Source organism: Manacus vitellinus, unplaced genomic scaffold (assembly GCF_001715985.3).
Source record: "Manacus vitellinus isolate BGI_N305 unplaced genomic scaffold, ASM171598v3 scaffold_8_pilon, whole genome shotgun sequence".
NCBI classification, from domain to species: Eukaryota; Metazoa; Chordata; class Aves; order Passeriformes; family Pipridae; genus Manacus; species Manacus vitellinus.
This window is the reverse complement of record NW_021940864.1, coordinates 24,097,873-24,117,961: the sequence shown is the minus strand read 5'-3', so window position 1 is coordinate 24,117,961 and position 20,089 is coordinate 24,097,873. Positions and strand designations below refer to the sequence as shown.

The following is a 20,089-nucleotide window of genomic DNA, read 5'->3' as shown; positions in this document are numbered from 1 at the left end:
TGTTTTTACAACTCTACAAAAAAAGTTTTTGCATTTTTATTAACTGGTCCAACTTTTACTGATTTCCGAAAGCCTGTACAATTTAAAAGTGTACAGAAAGTAGGTTTTTTTAAAAACAAATGTCATATAGGATTATTGCTGAAATATTAAAGACCATTTCATAAAAGCTGCAAAACTGTATCTTTAACCTTAATATATAGAGACTGATGCAAACATAAGAAAATTCCAGTCTATTAGTTACATTTAACAGAAAAAACATTCCTCCAAATTACAGTGTTCTGGAAATACAAAGTAATTTACTTTTATTCTTACTATTATTTCCGAATGTTAAGTTACTGGGACAACTGATAAGGAAAATAGGCTTATATAGGAAACTTTAAATAGACTTGCTTTTCAGCGGTATAAGCAAAATGTCCATGTTAGCAGTCGTCTTCCAGAATCCTTTTAAATATGTAAGACAGGGACAGCTTTACTAGCAAAACTACAGGAAAATATACAGAAGCAAATAAAATCATTTGCTTGGGAGTGTATCTATTGATTAAGCAAATCATGACAACTCTTATTTCCAAGTCCCCTAAAGAAAATTTTACACCTCATGATCATTCCAAATAAACAGTAATTTCTTCTGTAAGCTTACGCTGCATTTGGATTGGTGAGAGCCCATTTGCCTCAACATACTTTAACGTGTCCCACATTGCTGAGTGTTTAAATTTATTTCCTAGTTTCAACAAATATTTGGACAGAAATGAGATACGAAATACTTCTACTGTCATTAACATCAAAAAGACATTTGAAGATCAAAAAGTGCCAAATAGTCCTTTCAGAAAGTGGATTAAAACACTGTAATGATAATACAAGGACAGTATTATCAGTTTTCTATGTACACCAAAACACTGCTTGCTGTTTAATGATATTGATATGTTCACCTACCACTCCCAGCAAATCTTAGTGCAAACATAATATGTGAACTCATTTGTAAACCCCAAGACAATTTACGCAGCAACAAGGTTATATAAATCACAGAACTGTTTGAGATTTTCCAGTATATGAGAATGAATGCTTTCTGAAGTCTGTCTTACTTTTGCAGTAATGTGTCACTGTAGTCAAAGATAATGTTTCCTATATAAATCATCCAATTCAGAATCAAATGTAACTGTTCAACAGTTCTGTATAAGTTTTAATGGAGGAAGTCCATTCATTAGAGCAGCTTGGCAAAGAGATTTGGGGTTTCCATAACATTAAATGTTAGACCACTTGCATGGCTTTTAAAAAGAAATAAATCTATTAAGGGAAAACTGCTGATATAGTAATTCTTTTGCAAAGCACACAACCACAAAGGGCAAACCTGCCACAATCTGCTTTCCTACACTGGTATCTATGCATAACTTTATGATTTGAAAAGGATTTGTGTGACAATCAAAGCATCACAATTAAAGAAAACTGGTTTAATAAAACAACTGCTGTTTGACCAAGCCTTTTTTTTTAATTATAAAAACCAATATTATAATTTTTCCTTGATTTCTAAACATTCCACATGAAAGGTTTTTGTATCAAACACCGAGATGTCACTCACGCAGGGTGGCATCTTCCTCTTCCCCGTCTGGGTTAAACCTATTGAAATGTATGCTGAAATCTGCCTCAGATTCAGCATTTTCAAATTCAGGTGCAACAGGGACGGTGGCAGGTCGAACAGCCCGAGCTTCGGGCTGGCAGTTTGGCTGCGCTTGAGCGCGGGTACCTTGGGAAACAGGACTGGACTTCGGCTTCGGCTGAGCTGGTAAGATGGGGCTGCTGAATCCCAAGTTGCTCAAAGCATCCAGGGTACCATCAGGGTCAATCATAGCATTAATTGCTAAGCAACAAGAAAAAATGAAAAGGATAGGGAAGAAACCATAAAAAATATGATTTTCTGTTACTATACAAATACCGAAATCCTTTTCTCACACTTTTCTTTTTATGATGGCAGACATTAGTTTTTATGTGTGCTGTCCAGGACAAAGCAGGGGCATATCCAACATAGATATAAACTAAGCAGTCAGTTAGTATCTATTTAGTCAGTTTATATGGCTTTTTCTCCTGATGTTACCATTATATTATTCTTTGTTCCAAGCCACCCCCTGGAAATAGCCATAGTTGTTAATTCCATGAATGGATGAAATTTGTATAAAAGAGCAGTCATCTATCCATAGTGGGAGCAAACTGAAACAATCTAGTACCATTTAATTTTATTATACTACTAACATATTTGTCACATTTAACAGAACTTCTCTTTTTTGTTTCCAAAATTGTACTAACATCTATTTGAACACCACTGCATACACAAGGAAACAATCTGGCCTCATTTATTTATGTTCTCTAAACACAATATAATTTCTAATGAACTGACATTTTTTAATTATAGTTGAGCATGAAACAAAAACTAATTTGTTTCTAAAGGTGGTTAATGATTCCTCCTGAAACATTCTTTTTTAAAACATGTTTTACAAAAGATTAAATCTGAATACTACAAAAAACAAATATAGGAAATTTACAACTAACATAATAATGATAAGCATGGACCACTAATCCATTTGTCCACCACTGTTACTAAAAAATAAACTAAGTATAAACAATACACAACCTCTAAATATAAACAAGACTGCAACCTCTTTTTAAAAAATACTCAGTTTTTAAGTTGATTTTGATAAATGGAATATATGTCTAATTAGCAGACCTTTTAAGCAAAACATACTTCTTTCTACTTTACATATAGATAAGACCTTATATGTGAAAAGCGAAATAACTTTTCGATTTTGTAGTCTGCGGGTTCCATAGTTACAACAATTGGATTTTGCAGTGTGAAGGGAAGATGCCAAGAGCCAATTCTAAATTTTCATTTCATCATAATGGAGACAGTTGTGGGGTTTTTTGAGATTTCCTACAGATTACGGTCTCAGTGCATGCCTTATACTGAATTGTGCTACACATGGGGGTATTACCGATGTGCAGAGTCTATTTCATGAAGCCTAATCTCAGGATTCTCTATCACCTACTCTTCAATATTTACAGAAATATTTCTATTAAGAATGTTTCACAAATAATTACTTTGGGATTCTTAAGACTACGCAATTCTTAGTCGAGCCTTTTCTCATCATATAAAAAGATACGATAAAAAAACCAGTGATGTTTGTTTACCAAATGTGCCAGCAATTATATGATATTAATGTATGTAACTGATACTGTGAACATATTTTAATATATCGCAGTAACTTTATTTCATGGTATAGATATACACATATATATTAAACAAATTTGAACCAAGGAACCACAGAAGAGAAAAAAGATTTGTACCTTGCAGCTGTTTCTCGACTCGTTTCAGTTCCTGTAAGATTGATGATATTTCCTAGAGGAGAAACGATCATGTTTCATTATGGAAAAAGAGACTATCAGTAGTGAACAATGCCACTCCTCAAGCTTTGCAATTGCAATACGCTATTTGGGTTGACCCTCCTGGCATCAAGAACACCCTTACTGGTGGTGACCCAGTCAAGTCCCCCACAGGTCCTGGGTGGCAGCCCTTGAAGCTGGAGAGCCATGTCTCACTCAGAATCTAGAGCTCCTCCACCCTGGATGCCTGCTATGGTCCATAAAACCCCACCCTGTCCCTTGCTCATCTGGCTGTGCCACCTCTGCTCAAGCACAGACTTACAGATACCATGGTTCTGTAGCAATTGGGCACAGCAACAGCAAACTTTTAAAGGAAAGTCACAGGATAAACCCAGTATTAAATGGAATCGAGTGACTTATAACCTTGCTCAGATGAGAGTCAGAAAGTGAGATGACTGCATCAGGATTCTGTCTGCAACATTCTATCTGTCCCCTTTGCCCACAAGACCCTGTACAGCACATCAGTGTTGGGGCCTCAGCACTCATTTGCCTTAGAGACTTTTCTCCACTGTGCTGCACTACTTGTTAACACAGATGTAGCCACAGCAATGAACTCAGAAACAAAGCAAATGTACTGTACCTTAAACTACAGAATCACAGAATATCCTGAGTTGGAAGGGACCCATCAGGATCATCGAGTCCAACTCCTGGCCCTGCACAGAGCACCCCAAGAATCATACCCTGTGCCTGAGAGTATTGTCTGAACACTTGAAATCTGACAGGTTTGGTGCCATGACCACTTCCCTGTGCCATGTAAATCCTACAACTGAAGGATCCTACACTGAAGAATAGTGTTAATCCAACTACTGAGGAGAGCTGTCAGTGGTATTCTAAAGCTGAGAATTTTCAAAGGCACTGATTTCAGAAAACCATTTAACCCATCTCAGGAAGCCATTTTGTACTAAGTACTGTGATTTTTGTGTGTGGCAAAGAGATTGATTATCTTGAATTTTACACAGTCATTATGTTTAAGAAGATTCCACATCTGGGCTGGACATCAATGTTCCAAGGATAAAACAAACATCAGTTATAACTGTCCTCCCTTAAAATTTAATAATCATCTGTGGTAGAAATAAGCACTGCATTTGAACAATATATTGCTCTGAAAACTGAGTAGAAACTTGAAAATCATAAACAAAAAAACACCCCGAAGAACCCATTCACTTTCAAACAATGTGAGATGCTTTAATAAATTGAAAAAAATTTGTAGAATGATGAACTTAGGAATAAATATACAACAAACATTTTTTCTTTTTTAAAGAATCAACTGAACCCCCATATTCAGGACAAAAGACTAAATTCGGATCTTATGCTGGACAAGGATAAGAGAAACTCCTTATATTATAATATTTCTAGAATTAGAAACTTCCATGAGGAACCTGCTTAATTAAACTTTAAAAAAATTTAAAAAACCCTATCAGTGAATCTATTAAATTATAACACTGCATTACTAATGATTGCTCTTAATAAATGTACCATTCTGCAGAATTACAGGCCAAGCTTTCCATACTTCCAGGAAAAATCAATCTGGAGGAGTTTAATAACTCACGATGAGCTAACAGAAAAGCGCTAGCCTGTTCAATGCCAGAGGAAATGTATAAGCATTTCACTTCTGCGCAGTCCAGTACAAAGTATGTGAGTAGTTTCCTCTCCCACCTTTCCCTCAGAAAAAAAACCTGCTTCTGTAAGCTGACATTCTTAACAGCATGGTACTGCAGATGGATAATGTAACTAGACTCGCTGCCTGCTCTCACATTCAAGGATGTTTTTCAAATGCTACACTCTGTGTTCAGAAGTAAAGGAGAAGTATACTAAGAAATAACACGTGCTCCATCCCCTCACACTGTCACACAGTCTGGTCATGAAATGGCCTGAATTAGGCAGGGTGGAAGAGTATATGAATCAGCTGGAGCTGTAGTGGGTGCCCTATGGTTATCGCTTCCAGACAAAATCAAGAGGATTATTTTTCATTGAGGAGTCCTTTTATTGCCATGCGTCTATGGATTATTTTCATCACATGTAGCAAAACACAACAATTTCTCTAAATATTAACAATCAGTGTTAATAGTATTAAGTATTAATGATAAGTAGGTAAAGTAGTTTTTAGACTGTAAAACAAGTTAATTTGAAAGCAATCTAACATTAAAACTAATGGTTGTTACCTTTTGTTAAACAAATGTACTGATGGTCTATACAGTCTGAATCCCTTTGACTGCATTCTTTATCTGAGAATTTCCCCTGAACAATTCCTTGTTTCTTTATAAGACAGTAAATCTTAGTAATTATTAAAGCAGATTAGGTTTATTCTTGAAATATATGTGGTGTCTAAATAAAACCTTTTAAAATTTTTGTCCTTATGTCACTGAAAACAACACATTCCTCTACTGATTATTTAGATGTTAGATAAGCAGCATAATCAGTCCTAGAAAAGAACTATTCATACCATGCTTGATGTTTTCACAATAGGAACTTCACTTTCAGCTCGCAACTTGTTTTCAATTTCTTCCCAATTTCTATCTTTGTCTTTAAATAATATTCTAGAAGAAAGAAATTTAAGAACACTGTTTAAAAAAACCAAAACACACCCACAAATTAAAACTGAAAGATTAGATAATACAATACGAGAAAGTGGCATAGGGAGCACTGAATAAAAGTAAAATCTGAAATATTGAAACCTGACAGAATCCAATCATACAGTTTAAATTTTCAGGGAAGCATATAGGGTTTCAGCAAAATCATTCTTATTGACATTAAAATGGCAGTTCTGTAGCTAAACACTTGCTTATGGAGTTGAAAAGACATAGATGTTTCTTTCCTCCAGCACGGAGACATTTCTTAAAAAATGCAACTATATTACTGTAGTCAGATAATTCCCCTTTAATACTGCATTTTATAACAACTGCAAAACATAAGGTAAATAAATGCATCTTTTACATTTCTATTTTATAATAATTTAATACAAAATAAAACCACTTCAGGAAATTAAAAAAAATACATTTCACAGAAGAAGTTTTTATTGAAAAGTCTCAATACATAAATTTTATATATATATATATATATATACATATATATATTTTTTTTAGTAGTATGAGTATCACTTGTATTACATGTTTAAAGAAGTATTTTATATTTGTAAAACCTCAAAGCATACTGTGAGATTTCCTTCTTTAATGTTTTGCTTCCCTGCTTGATAAATAGTTTTTGTTTGCATTGTCATATCACAAATATAATTTAAACTGTCTACACTGGTGCAATTGGAAAAAAAAAACCAAAATAAAACAGATATTTAAGGTCTGGTAAGTGACACCATGATGACATAGAGGAGTCCAAATCCACATCTTCTCAAATTGGTATTTCAAACAAATAGCTGCAGTAAAACTGCTAAGCAAACAAAACAACCAATTTCAAATCATGACCAAAAAGTAGTACATTTTAAAGAAATTATCTGTGTAAGTATGTCTCTGAAGAAAAAATTTTTAAGGTGGAAGTTCATGAAATATTGAATCTCATAAAGACTTTGAAAGAAAGCTGGAAGACTTGGTACTGCATTTCTGTTCACCTTTCTTCAGTTATTCATACCCTATGGAAAATTCTACTCTCTATTATTATCCTGTCAAGAAAGTCTAATTTTGCAAAATATTTACTACCCTGCCTTATTTTATCAGTACACAGATGTCCAGAGACAGCCTATCCAGAAGGTGCTTTAACTCTTCTTCTCTCTCTGAGGTCTTCGCTCACTGCTGCTTCAGAACGGGTTTATGTCGGAGGTTTCGCTGAGAGGAAGTGCTACTTTGATGACACAGTGTCATGGGATTAAGGCAAATGACCACTTCTGCCAAGTGACTTGGGTGTATTCAAGTAAGTCAGTTCATTCAAGGGTAAACATTAATACGTGCTTTTTTAGGGGGAAGGAAAAAAATAAAATTATAAGTAATCAAAACTGCAGTGAAGAAAACATGAAACCCTTTACGGTCTCAAATAGAGTCATCATCTTTTATAAAAGTTCATCATCAGAGGTCTGGCAAAATTTTCTTATGTTCCTGAAGGGAGTGCAAAACCTTGCAAAGATGTACAACTGCAAACCTGGATACCAGAAAGTCCAATTACAAGGGAAAATTTAGGATTTTCCTGTCACTGAGAAGTTCAAATAAACACGTTAAAGAAAAAAAAGGCATCAACACACACTGGAAATTAGCAGGAACATAGAAAATAAGGCTTTATTTAGCAGTAAACAACACTAGAAAAAAACCAATATAAGCTATTGTGACATTGTCTGATTTTTCATTTACCTTCTTGCCATGTTATTTTAAAATAATTCTGTCTTGATTCATTGTGATTAGTGCCTTTGCTTGTGTATGTGGTGTTCTCAGTCTTACTCTTTTAGAGATAATGTTCTTACTCCTCTTTTACAATTTGAAAACCTTTCATTTCATAGGTCACTTTATTAAAAAAAAGAGGAAAAAAATGAAAGCAGTAATTAAAAATTCTGAAACTGTTATTACTTTGACTACAAAGTGGGAAGGCCAATTTGTTTTTACTATAAATTTAGGAAGCCTATTTGCTTTTTACTTCATCTTTCTGAATTCTTCATTTAGTTCATTTTAACTTCCTGGGGGATCTTAATCTCTTGTCTGCTTTGACCGCTCTCTTTCTAACAGTATTCTTCAAGTTAAAAGAACATATTTATAAATGCCTGCTGCCTTCTGCTCTTGCTTTCCCCTACCTTCTGAGGCAAGTCTTACTTGACTGTGCTCAATCCTCATTTTTCTTTCACAGCACTTCGCAGGATGCACAGCAAACTGCAGAGACCAAGTAGTACCTTCACTGACCTGAATGCTTTGCCTAGATTTTGCCTGACTAAAGAGGCACTTGCCTGCTACACGCCAGTAATGCTGCATTCACATTGCAGAGCACTGATAAAACCATGCAGGTCTTCTCACTGAGAAACCTACTTACCTCTTCCCTTCATAATCTTTGCAAATTTTCTGCAAACTCATTGTAACATATAAAAGCACAAATACAGGCTAGGTAGAGAATGGATTGATAGTAGCCCTAAGGAGAAGGGCTTCGGGTGCTGGTGGATGAGATGCTGGACATGACCCAGCAATGTGCACTCTCAGCCCAGAAGGCCAAATGTGTCCTTGGCTGAATCAAAAGCAGCATGGCCAGCAGGTCGAGGAAGGGGATTCCCCCTCCTACTCCGCTCTGGTGAGAACCCACCTGCAGTGCTGCATCCAGCTCTGGGGTCCCCATCACAGGAAGGACATTGACCTTTTGGAGCAAGCCCAGAGCAGAGCCACCAAGATGCTCAGAGAGCTGGAGCACCTCTCTTATGAAAGACAGCCTGAGAGAGTTGGGATTGTTCAGCCTGGAGAAGACTCCGGGGAGACCTTGGAGCAGCCTCCTAGTACCTAAGGGGAGCCTGCTAGAGAGCTGGGTAGGGACTTTTTATAAGTTCATGTAGTGATACGACAATGGAGAATGGTTTCAAACTGAAAGCGAGTAGGACTGGATTAGACTAGATATTAGGAAGAAATTCTTTACTATGAGGGTGGTGAGGTACTGGAACAGGTTTGCCCAGAGAACTTGTGGATGCCTCATCCCTGGAAGTGTTCAAGGCCAGGTTAGATGGGCCTTTGAGCAACCTCATCTGATGGCAAGTGTCCTTGACCACAGCAGAGGGGTTTGACCTAAATGACCTTCAAGGTCCCTTCCAACCCAAACCATTCTGTGATCGTATGAAAAGGCAGAAAAGCAAACAAACTGCTTATCTGCTTCCTGAGAATCCTCCACAGTAATCTGTTAGCAAAGAAGGGGTTATAGGATACATGGCAAGAATGCTGCAGAATTTTAAAATATAATGCAGTTTTGGGTATACTAGGAAGTAAGAACCTGATTATACAGGTTGAAAAAAAATTACAGAAAGGTAACTTAGCAATATCCAACCTATGACCTTATCCTGAAGAAAATTACAAATATGCAGAGAAATTGGTGAAAGGAAAGAACCGGGCACTTGAATCTGGTTCAGTCTGTACCCCATGCTAGTACTTGGGAAAAAAAAAACAGTTTGGCCAGCAATGGGAGGATCTAGCTGAGGAATACAGTGTCCAAAGTTTCTCTCAAACTCATTTCTTAATACAAGGTAGGAACGATGACAGAACTCAGTGGAACTTAGAGCATTACCTATAAATTAGAAACAGCAATGGCAGTGGGGAAGCAGGGAAGAAACTAGTCAAGCAAAAAGATATATTTCATTTTGTCCTCCTACTCATTTATTTTCATGACTGACTTTAGCTCATTTTAATTTCTGATAGATCTGCTTGTCAAGAATCACTGACAATATTTATGTTCTTAATACTTTAGCCAAAGTGAAATTGGTCTTTCAACAGAGCTAACTTTTGCAACTAAAATATGACAGAAAGAAGAGTGTTCACTCTCACAGGATGCATGTCTTTCTCCATTTGGCCCAGACAGAAAGGATGCAATTTTTCAATATATGTGATGCAATCTGTAAGGACTACAATTGCTTTATATTATCTGTGCTCTCCGCTGATAGGTTTACATTGGTAACAAGAAAATTTGAGAAAGGACTTGTAAAACACAGTCAGGCTTGCTGGCTTACTCTTACTGGTGCCTCTAAAACTTTCTCCTCTCCTTTCAGGTTCAAATATTCTGGAAAAAGCCACAACTGCTAGCCTGGTAAATCCTGATGATTCTCATTGTAACTATTCTGAGCAGATATGTTAACTGGCTTAACTCCAGTAAAAACAAAAGAAGCACACCAGTTGGCTGAACTCATGAACACCAAAACAAAACTAAGGTGAAAATCTGTAATAGGTACCAGCTGCCTTATATGCTCCCTAAAAAACAATTCTAAAACTAATACTGTTTATCTAATTCAAAATACTAATGAAATTATGAATAACATGATGTTATTCAAAATCATTCTGAGTATCAGAAAAAGGAAGTTTTGAACACAGCCCTGAGGAATATACTAAATAATTCCTTATTAATGAAAGTTTACTGCATTTTTATAGAAATAAACCATTCCACTGTTTTCAAATATACATAAAATATTTGTAGGTATGCTTATATTTATAACATCATACATGACCACACCATTATTACATTCATTACAATGTGGCTGACTTATCTTTTAAGCTCAGAAAATTACATCAGAAATGTGTTAGACTTGAATTTAATGTTACCAGTTAGCCATCAGTAAAAAACAACACACAGAAATATTATTTATAGAACAGAAATAATAAATATAGAACAGAAATAATAAGAATGGGTTACAGGTTTTTAAAGAATTGATTCTTCACTCAGTGATATTCTTCCTACTAGAAATAGTAGGACTAGAAATGGCAGATAAGCTACAGTTTTTACCAATTTATATAATAAATTTTTTTCTTCTTGATTTCTATGGTCAGGTCTTCTTTAGTATTCACATGAGAATACAATCTTCAGATATGTTGTTATTTTGCTGCTTTTACTATTAGCATTGCCCTATGCTGAAATAAGCTTGTGATTTGATGTTTAATCTGTCACTCATGTAATATTTCAATATCTGACACTTCCTTGAAAAACTGATTAATTACAGACCTAGCATTTTCCCACATTCAGAAAATTATGCATGAAGATCAGCCAAATGACTTTGTATTTAGAATTTTCTTTTATTCTTGCCAACCAAAGTGGTCACCAAGTTGTTGTACGCTCACACATTTAAGTTAAATTGAACTGTTGATAGAGCAATATGTTACCGTTTTTGACATGTCTACACTTTCTCTTAGCTACTATGAAATCATATGAAGGAATCTAACTATCTAAGCAGGAATTTTCAATTAAAAATGACAGGTGGCTACATCTGTTGCTTTAGATTTAGAAGTCGATAGTGACTACATCGTTGGTTTTCAAGAACGATTTCAAGTTGTTTTTCAGAACGATTTACTGAAACTGCCCCATTTGTTCTTTCTTCCTAAAATGCGGAGTCCCTACAAGAACTTGGCAAACACACAGGGATCAATTTTACAGTTCAGCAACATTTTAACCGTATCTTTTAAGGAAGGAAGTTTTACAAGACTTGCATAGAGGCCATGTAATTTTTGCATGGCATCTGCATATACTGGAACAGCTCCTCTGCTGGAAGTATGATGGATGTTGTTCTGTCCATGCAAACTTTGCTGATATTTCTCATCATATAATGTGAAATAAACAAAAGGAATAATGGAAAAAGAATTAATTCCAAATCTTTCTGAATGCTAAAAAAGCCACAGGTAACATTGCTTTTTTAAAAGACAAGTTGCTACTAAGTGTATTTGCTCTATTATACATTACTCTTTTACTAGTGGGAATATTAAAGAGAGTAGATATTTTCAGCAATAACAATAATTTTTAAAAACCCACCTGATTTTGCCAGCTGTTTTGTCTATGGATTGTCTTATCTTGCGAGAAAACTGGAAGACTGAGGACAACAGCAAACTGTCCCCCATAACCTGCAATAAGATTTTAATAAAAAAGGATATTATTAGTTTAATGGGAATTAAATACAAACAATTCCATATATTTTGGTATCTTTAACATTAAAAACCCATACTTGTGTTTTAATTAGTATCATATACAATCATATTTGAACATTTTGCAAATAAAATAATATACAGTATTTTCCAATATTAATGCCACCTGCTACTGGTAGGAAAGAAAGAATAGTGTCTAGAATATTAAGTAGGGGGATAATTGTCAAAGCTTAAAATAGACACATTACTGGAGAGAATCCTGTTGTGTACTCACTTCATCTCTGCTCCAAGTCCTTCTCCGGGTAATTGTCGGGGGATCGAGGGCATCTGTTAGCTGAGGTCTAGCATCACTAGGCCGACCATTCCCCTCTGGTGGTTTCGAATGCACTACTGGAGGGATTTTTCTGAAATTGAGACTTTCATCAAATACGCGGTCCACCAACTGGGGGATAAAAGAAAAACGCATTTTATGAAATCTGCTGGGTACCTGCAAAAATCAGATTACTATTTTCTCCTCCTGCAACAGTTTACAAGCTGCCTATCAAATAAAAATCATACTGTTGTCTGGTACAGTACAAAATGACGCATCTCTTATGTAAGAATATCTCGTAAAAATGAATTTTTAGTTTGTTTTTTTTAAATATGAGACATACAAGGCACATTTAGACTACTCACAGAGACTTTGCTTATAGGTAGGTAACATAATAGTTGCCTATAAACTGCTACTAAATAATTTATTCCTTTGATCAATGGATATATCTGTGGAATTAAGTAGAGTTCTCTGAAATGTAGGGTTTTTCTGCAGATTAGTCCTAGTGTTACAGAAAGACCTATACTACCTGAAGGAGATACTGCCATCTGCAGTATGTACACAATGTACCATATTTATTAAAGAGGAGAATAGTTATTTAGTAATATAAAAATGGAAGTGATCTAACTGGTTCTGATAAAATGAGCACTTTGTTTCCTCAAAGTTTAGCCATAGTCCACGAGAATTAAAACCAAAATCTATGTGAGTATATTTATGATTTTTCTGACCACCTGACTCACGGATTTCTCATTACTGTTTATATCTTTTTTTCCACAGAAAAAGACAGTATTAAACTAACTACAGTAAACTAATGTATTAACCAAACTTTATGCACACGAAAATGAATAAAACACATTTTGAAAGGAATACTATGAAGAAAAAATGCAGTAAACATTTACAACACATTACTATGGTGAATTGTAACATAGTAGAAAGTGATGATTTAAATTCAGATTAACATGTGTACCAGCATTAGACCTGTGATGGTTACTAGAACAAGTTAGTCAATATATTCATAGAACAGCACAGCAGAGATAGTCAAAGAATATAAGACTTATTAGAAGCATAATGCAAACTTACTTCAGGGTAGTTTTTGACAATGTTATTAAGAAAGAAGATGATACCTAAGTATTTCAGTGTTCAGAAGATGAAAGTTTTATGTCACCTGTGAAAAGAGTGACTTTTTTGTTTTTAATAGCTATGCAAAGAATTAAATATAGACATTTATATATATTTGAACATATACACTAGTATCTTTAAATGCACTTAGATACTATACAATGGTATCTAAGGCTACAGACAAGTAAGAAGCATAACTACCTTGTTCCTATGTTTTGTGGAAAAAAAGAGACAGACAGATAGTATGCATCCTTTTGACAAGTTGTGTTCATAGAATACCTTCTGGGTTGTTTGTTGAAACAAAGGAACTTTAAATAAAAAAAAAATGTAGAGATCATGCACACGGGTTGAGTGGAAATAACTAAAAAGCTATGCAAAAATGCTAAAAGCAAAAGAAATAAAGAAAAGGAAGAACCTTATGCATTTCTCCATGAAGATCTCCTACCTCTTCTCTAGTGTCTATGGCAGAGCCAGGGGTGGTGGCAGCAGTGCTTACTGTGGTACTGGGGGCAGTGCCTGATGAAGTCACTGAATCTATCTCTCCTGCTACATCGTTGATTTCCCGTGCGATGAGAGCCAGATCTTGACTGATCCTAGTAATAAAGAGAGTGTTACATTCTCCCCTACAAATACTTTTGGGCCAGTAGAGCCCAACCTTGGTAGCCTTTTAGGTTTTGAGTTCCAGTTCCTTACAACTGTGCTATGAAAATGTGAAAGTTTATTTGTAGAACCACACAAGAAAATTTTAACTGAAGCTTGTAACAGCATGCCTCTCTAGAGGAAGAAGGTAGAAGGCAATCTCAAAAGACAGATCATCTTTGTTTTCTTTCTAGGATTCACAGGCAGACGTGTACACAGTATATCTAAGGCAGTGGATGCACTGTAAATATTGCACAGACCTGCATACATGCAGTAAATCTGAAACATTCAGACAGTGTTTAGTTTATACCTTAGTTTACCTGCTTGCAAAAACATATTTTCAAGACCGCTGATTATCTAGCAGCCCTGCAGCTTGCTCATGTGTCTGAAATTCCAGACCAACACCCTAAGTCCTCAAATTTTATCAAGACAAGTTTTCCAGTGGGAAAAACAGAACATATTCGTAAAAACCTTGGCACTACAAAAATACATCTGAATTCTCAGTCAAAGATTCCTTTTCCTTTCTTCTGATTCACCACTTTAAAAAAAATAGCTTTGCTGAGTATTCTGCTCAGCACAGGGAAGAAGCTTGGCTAGCTCAACTTGTGCTACTCCTCCACAGGACACCCCAAAAGGAGGAGGGAACAAGAAAAAAACTCTCACAAAGCAAAAGCTAAAAACCCTTACTAACTATGGCACCCTGAATCTCCAGCTTGGATCACACAGTTCAGAAGACCTAGAATTCAGAGCAGACTGCCAAGTGATCCCCTTTGACACTTCTGGCTGAGAGGACTGAAGGCACAGGAGTCGACAGTGCTACTTCTGCATCGCCACGAGGTGAATTGCACCACCCACCACTCAAGCAGAAGGAGCAGCACAGCCATGTAACAGTGACACACATCAGGCTGGACAGAGATGGATTGTTCAAGGGGAGCTTCCTTCTGCTCTTTATTTTCACTTTGTCTTCAAGTCAAAAAGAACGGACACCACTGACCTAGAGATAGTTTAAGACTAAGTGAGCAGAATTTCAACTTCAAAGGCAAACATAACTAGAGAAATTTCCAGTCAAATTCCTACACTGTATTTTGTGGCTAAACATCAGCAATATGCAATGAAGTGAAACTTTGTGTAGCTTAGGTACATATATAGTTGAGATACGGCTGTAGAAGATTATCTGGCAATTACCCATGACAACTCAAGATAGTATTTCTGATTTTAAACTATCAAAGACTGAAACAGTAAAGCATAAAACAAGTCAATTGTTCATTTAAATAAATTAAAATATGATAAGAACCTATTACTAATTAATTTAACCTAATTACTACATCTTTTGGGTCAATTTTAATTTATATTTCATGTTCTTAGATATACATGCCATTAAAAATCCAATATTCTAAGTAGCAGAGATACTAAAACACCTAATTCCTTTGTTTCACACAATCATCTAACTATCTCCTTAAAGACAGAAATTGCTAATAATCACATTTGAATTTCTGGGACAAATTCTGGTATTTAATGAATAGTTGTAAAGAAAATAAAACCCAGGAGATTTCAATTATTACCAAATCCTCCTGAAGAGAAATGTTATTAAACACCATAATAAAAAGTAGTATCAATCAAGACTTAACTCTTCACAGAAATCAGCAATGCTTCAACATGCCACAACCACTTCATTTGAGTTCTTCCCAAGCAATGAATATTACATAAAATGTCAGATATTTATATAAAAATGAATTTAAAATGAATCCTGAGAGTATCAGAATAAACAACTCTAACATGGATGGCAAGTAACTTGGTAGACAATTATCATAGTCAAACATCAGTGCAGTGAACAAAATCTGGAATTATTTTCAATGTGACAGTAAACTATAGTCAGTACTCAATTAAGTGTCTGCATAGAAACAATACAGGGCACTAAACAAAAACCACTGTGAAAAAGAAAACTAGAAACCAGTTGTGAATAGTCTGACTTTTCAAAAATGAAGTGTTCAAGTAATTCTACATTAACTTTTAGAAACAGAAAGTATTGGTTAAGGAGTATGCTTTGTGTAATCAGGGACAAGAGATTTAGGCTTTAGGTACATGCTTTTACTCTGCTGCAACTGTAGGTTGCCTTGCAGATTTTTACTGCTTCCTGCATCACACCTAGCAATCACAAAAGGCAAATCAATTTATTCGCAGAGGCAAAACTAAAATAAACCTCAAATTCCCTAACCCTCTCAACGTGCTCCACTAAATATTGCTATTAGATTCACTCAGTCAGCAGACTCACGCAGCTACACAGCTACATAGGGAACAGACTCAGTTTTCAACGCACTGGAAAAGGTGAGAACATGGAGCTTGGGATGGGGAGAGCATGACTACCTTTTCAAAAGCCTGGAACTCTAGTTCTTATTTAACTGTAGGGAAAGAATACCCAATATCAGAAAAAAGAAACAGGAATACTTCTAAGATATCTGTAATAGTGCTGAACTGCTGGATTACCAAGAACATTTTTATGCTTAGTCTACTATGTTACACTTCCTATACTGAGTCAGTTGATTTTGTAACAATACTTTAACATCCTTAAATAAAATATATGTGAAGCTCCTGTTATTCCGAAGGTGTATACTCCCTCCATGTCAAAGTGGCTTTAAATCAAATTTACTTATTCCATTAAGTTTTTCTAAACATCTCTCTCAATTTTTCAATTTTATTAACATCTGTAAATTTGGAAGTCTGTGAAAAGTGCAAATTGGTCAGTCAAAGAAGACCAGTTAAAACACAATATGATGGTAACATGGATGCAATGAAATGTTTGTCATACAGTCTCTACAGTACTTTCTGCTGCACATGTATTTTATGAAATGCTTACCCTTACACCTGCCTAATAGAATCAGTTATTCAACAACAAAAAAATAAATCAAACAACTTAAATGAGAGCATGTAATCATCTATTCATTTTTTGAAAACTTTAAATAGAGTTGAAGGGATTCTGATCACAGAGGCTGATCTGAGGGCTGGGATGGAAAAAATCTCCACGGTAGACAACAACAGAGAATATGGTTAGCAAGGCAAAAGGAGCGGAGACAAAAAATCTTATAAAGGACAGAAGTTAAAATTAAAGTCAGAGGAGCAATAACATGAATCATTACAAAGATATATGGAGGCACAGAAAAGATCAACTAGTGACCTACAGCAGTGGGGCTCAGCAGAGGCTAACCAAGAAAACTGGTATTGGAATCAGTGATGATAGCTGACAGTAATCTGGAATTTCTCAAATGCTGATTGCTAGTTTTCTTAACATTAAATAAGCTTATTTAAAGCAGTTTGTGTGAAATTTCTATATAAACTTGGCAATACTCATTCGAGTCTCTCACTACTTCCACTGAAAATAAAGCTGAAGAGGTAGGGTAACAAAAGGTACACAGCCTTCAAAACAAATTTAAAACCAGTATATCAATGCAGAAAATGGTAAGAATCCCAAGGGAAAAAAAAGCCCTGCAAACCTAACCATCAAGTGAGTTTAGACCGAATCATCAACTACTTCCAGTGTCAATCTCTCCCAGATAAGCAAAACGTACCAAGAAGTTTCACTGAAGTAGAGGTTCATCAGTACTTCTTATAAGGAGGAAGTAATACGCTATGGCTATCAGTTGTTTTTCCCCACATACACACATCTAACTTTAGATTACTAAAAAGAAAGAGATGTTTTAGGAAGATGATTTTGAAGATGTTTATTTCATGATTTATCTAGATACTATGAAACTTCCTTAGGTATCTTTTGTGTGCCTCTCTGGGCCTCTATGTCTTCCCTTTGCACAGATCACACTAGAAAAACAAATGTTGAAAAATATACCAAGAAGAGGAAACAAAAAATAATTAATCACACCAAGTAAAACACCTCCATGGCATTAAGCAAATACTCCACAGTATTAAGAATAATCTTAAAAGGAAAACACTTTTCCTGTTTAGGTTTCCAAATTAAGTTTTTTGAAAAGTTTCGTAACCTGAACACTGACATCGAAGTATTAAATAATATTTACATACTTATTTAGTTTTATTTATTTTGTGCAAGTCATCAGAAGTTTTCACTGCATGAGTGTTGCATGATATGGGAATAACTGGTTACAAGAATGCAGAACTACCTGTTCCTTGGTTCAATTGAAGCAGAGTTGATATTAGCAATAACAGAGGAATTAATATACTAATCTCAGATGCTGGCAACAAAAAAAAATTACTTTTTGATGAATCCACGACTTGTATCAGAGAGTATCTAACATGAAATAATATTTAGATAAATCAAAAATTAAAATGAGAAAATGGTCTTTTACATTGCCAAAATCACTTTTTTTCTCTCTCTGTCACTTGTGCATTGATCTAAAATTTTACCTCAATATGAATGTAAAGGTAGTACAAAATCACATATACTTCAGCTTCAGGAAACACACTAAGTACCTCTGCAAGTCCAACTAATGCAACTGAAAGTTCATCTTCTGGGACTGGGCTATCCTAAGTCAGAAATTACTATAATTTTCCATTAAAAAGAAATGTGCTGGTAACATGAGTGTTCTGTCTGCCAGTCTCTCATAAGAAGAATTTTAAATTACTCATTCGGTTAGTGAGTGAAAGCAGTAAGTAGAGTGATATAGAATAGAAAATTCATTAGCTCAGCTCTCCTTTATATGCATCTGCATAACTGGTTGGGCACAATTCTTCGTTATTTTAGAGGCATGCCTTTAAAACCAACCTTGCTATCTCTTCTCGGTGAGCTGTCCAGTCACGAATGTAGTCTTCCTGTTCCTTTATTCTGTGCTTGAATGTATTGCTACTTTGAGCTGCTGTCCCAGAGCTCTGCAGTCGTGTGGTTTTCAGGGCTGGAGAGGTACGTAGACGGGTATGTTTAGGGGAATTACGGTTTGATCCGAATTCATCTTCTGAGGTGGAAGCATAATCTGTAGGAAAGCGCCTCCATCTTGCACTTACTAAATTAGTTTAATTGTTAAAAAAGAAATATTATTGCATCTTAAATAAGAAAAAACAAGATTATTTCAGTAACATCACAAAAATATACAACTATTCGTTATCAATCCCCAAATACCTCACAAAAGGTTTATTTACTACATCTTAAAAAGAAAGCTACAAAATTTGTGTTAAATAATAAATACTGATTAATAAAAACACAAAACTGATGCTCTTTGTATAATGATGAGTAAAGTAAGATGTAAAAGTCAGTAACTGTATATGAGCTCAAGCAAACTATTACAAAACAAGGGCCCAATTCATTAACATTAAAGTATATAGTCAAATTGCACTTTTTCTGCAGATTTTTTCCCAAATTTCATTCCAGGTGTATGTGATACACAAAAAAAAAAAATGAAGAGACATGAAGGAAGGATGGAGCTGGCACCAAGACTGGGATGTATGCTTACATAAGGAAAGCATAAAACTCATAGATGGTGATAAGGTCTTTTCCAACCTTAATGATTCTATGATTATGTCTTTAGTATGAAAATAAAATATGTAAAATTAATATTGTGTTAAAAAAATCAGCTGCACATCTATAAAAAAGGAAGACTCAGAGCAAAAAGCTTCCTTTATTGAAAAGTTCATAGGTATGAAAATACCTATTCTGCAAGTCACATCCTATAATTATTTTTCAAGAGTTTTTGTGTTTGGTTTTTTTTTTTCTTTTCCAATCTGACAATTATTCCCTTTTTAAGCAACAGCTTAAAGACTTCTACATGTAGCACATAAAAGCATTATACAGTTGTGCTGCTGAAGACAGCCTGAAGTACAGGAGAACTGAAATTAAGTTGGAAGCTTTCGTCCCCCTATGAATTACTGAAGCTAAGAAAATGCATTTCAGATATGCTGTCCTCAAACATTCCCTGCAGGATGAGATACCATTAAGTGCAAAGGAATCCTCATCATCACAATCTTCTAAATTATTGCAGAGGATTTAGTCCCCCAAACTCATTGACATTCATGAGGCTCTAGAAATACTGTAGAAAATTAAAAAAATGCCTGATCACCTCTTGGTAATTTAAAAATAATACATGCAAATGACATATATTGTTTTTACTATTACAAAATACAA

The 20,089-nt window shown here is 35.2% G+C and overlaps 1 protein-coding gene across 9 annotated transcripts in view; it reads right to left on the bottom strand.

Annotated features, from left to right (window-relative positions):
- Positions 1–1,484: 1,484 nt before the first annotated feature.
- The window catches only part of CEP170 (centrosomal protein 170), a 79,958-nt gene continuing 61,353 nt past the window's right edge, over positions 1,485–20,089 (bottom strand). For 3 of the 9 annotated variants that reach the window (XM_018085162.3, XM_018085155.3, XM_018085157.3), the window contains 7 exons: positions 18,740–18,974; positions 13,817–13,964; positions 12,217–12,384; positions 11,833–11,921; positions 5,870–5,963; positions 3,331–3,382; positions 1,485–1,852 (listed from right to left, as the gene is read on the bottom strand). In XM_018085162.3, the coding sequence (XP_017940651.3) occupies positions 1,566–1,852; positions 3,331–3,382; positions 5,870–5,963; positions 11,833–11,921; positions 12,217–12,384; positions 13,817–13,964; positions 18,740–18,974 (1,073 nt within the window). In that variant the 3' untranslated portion in view covers positions 1,485–1,565. Of the gene's footprint in view, positions 1,853–3,330; positions 3,383–5,869; positions 5,964–11,832; positions 11,922–12,216; positions 12,385–13,786; positions 13,965–18,739; positions 18,975–20,089 lie in introns of those variants that run through there. The other 6 variants (XM_018085154.3, XM_018085156.3, XM_018085159.3 and 3 more) reach the window with 4 other exon arrangements.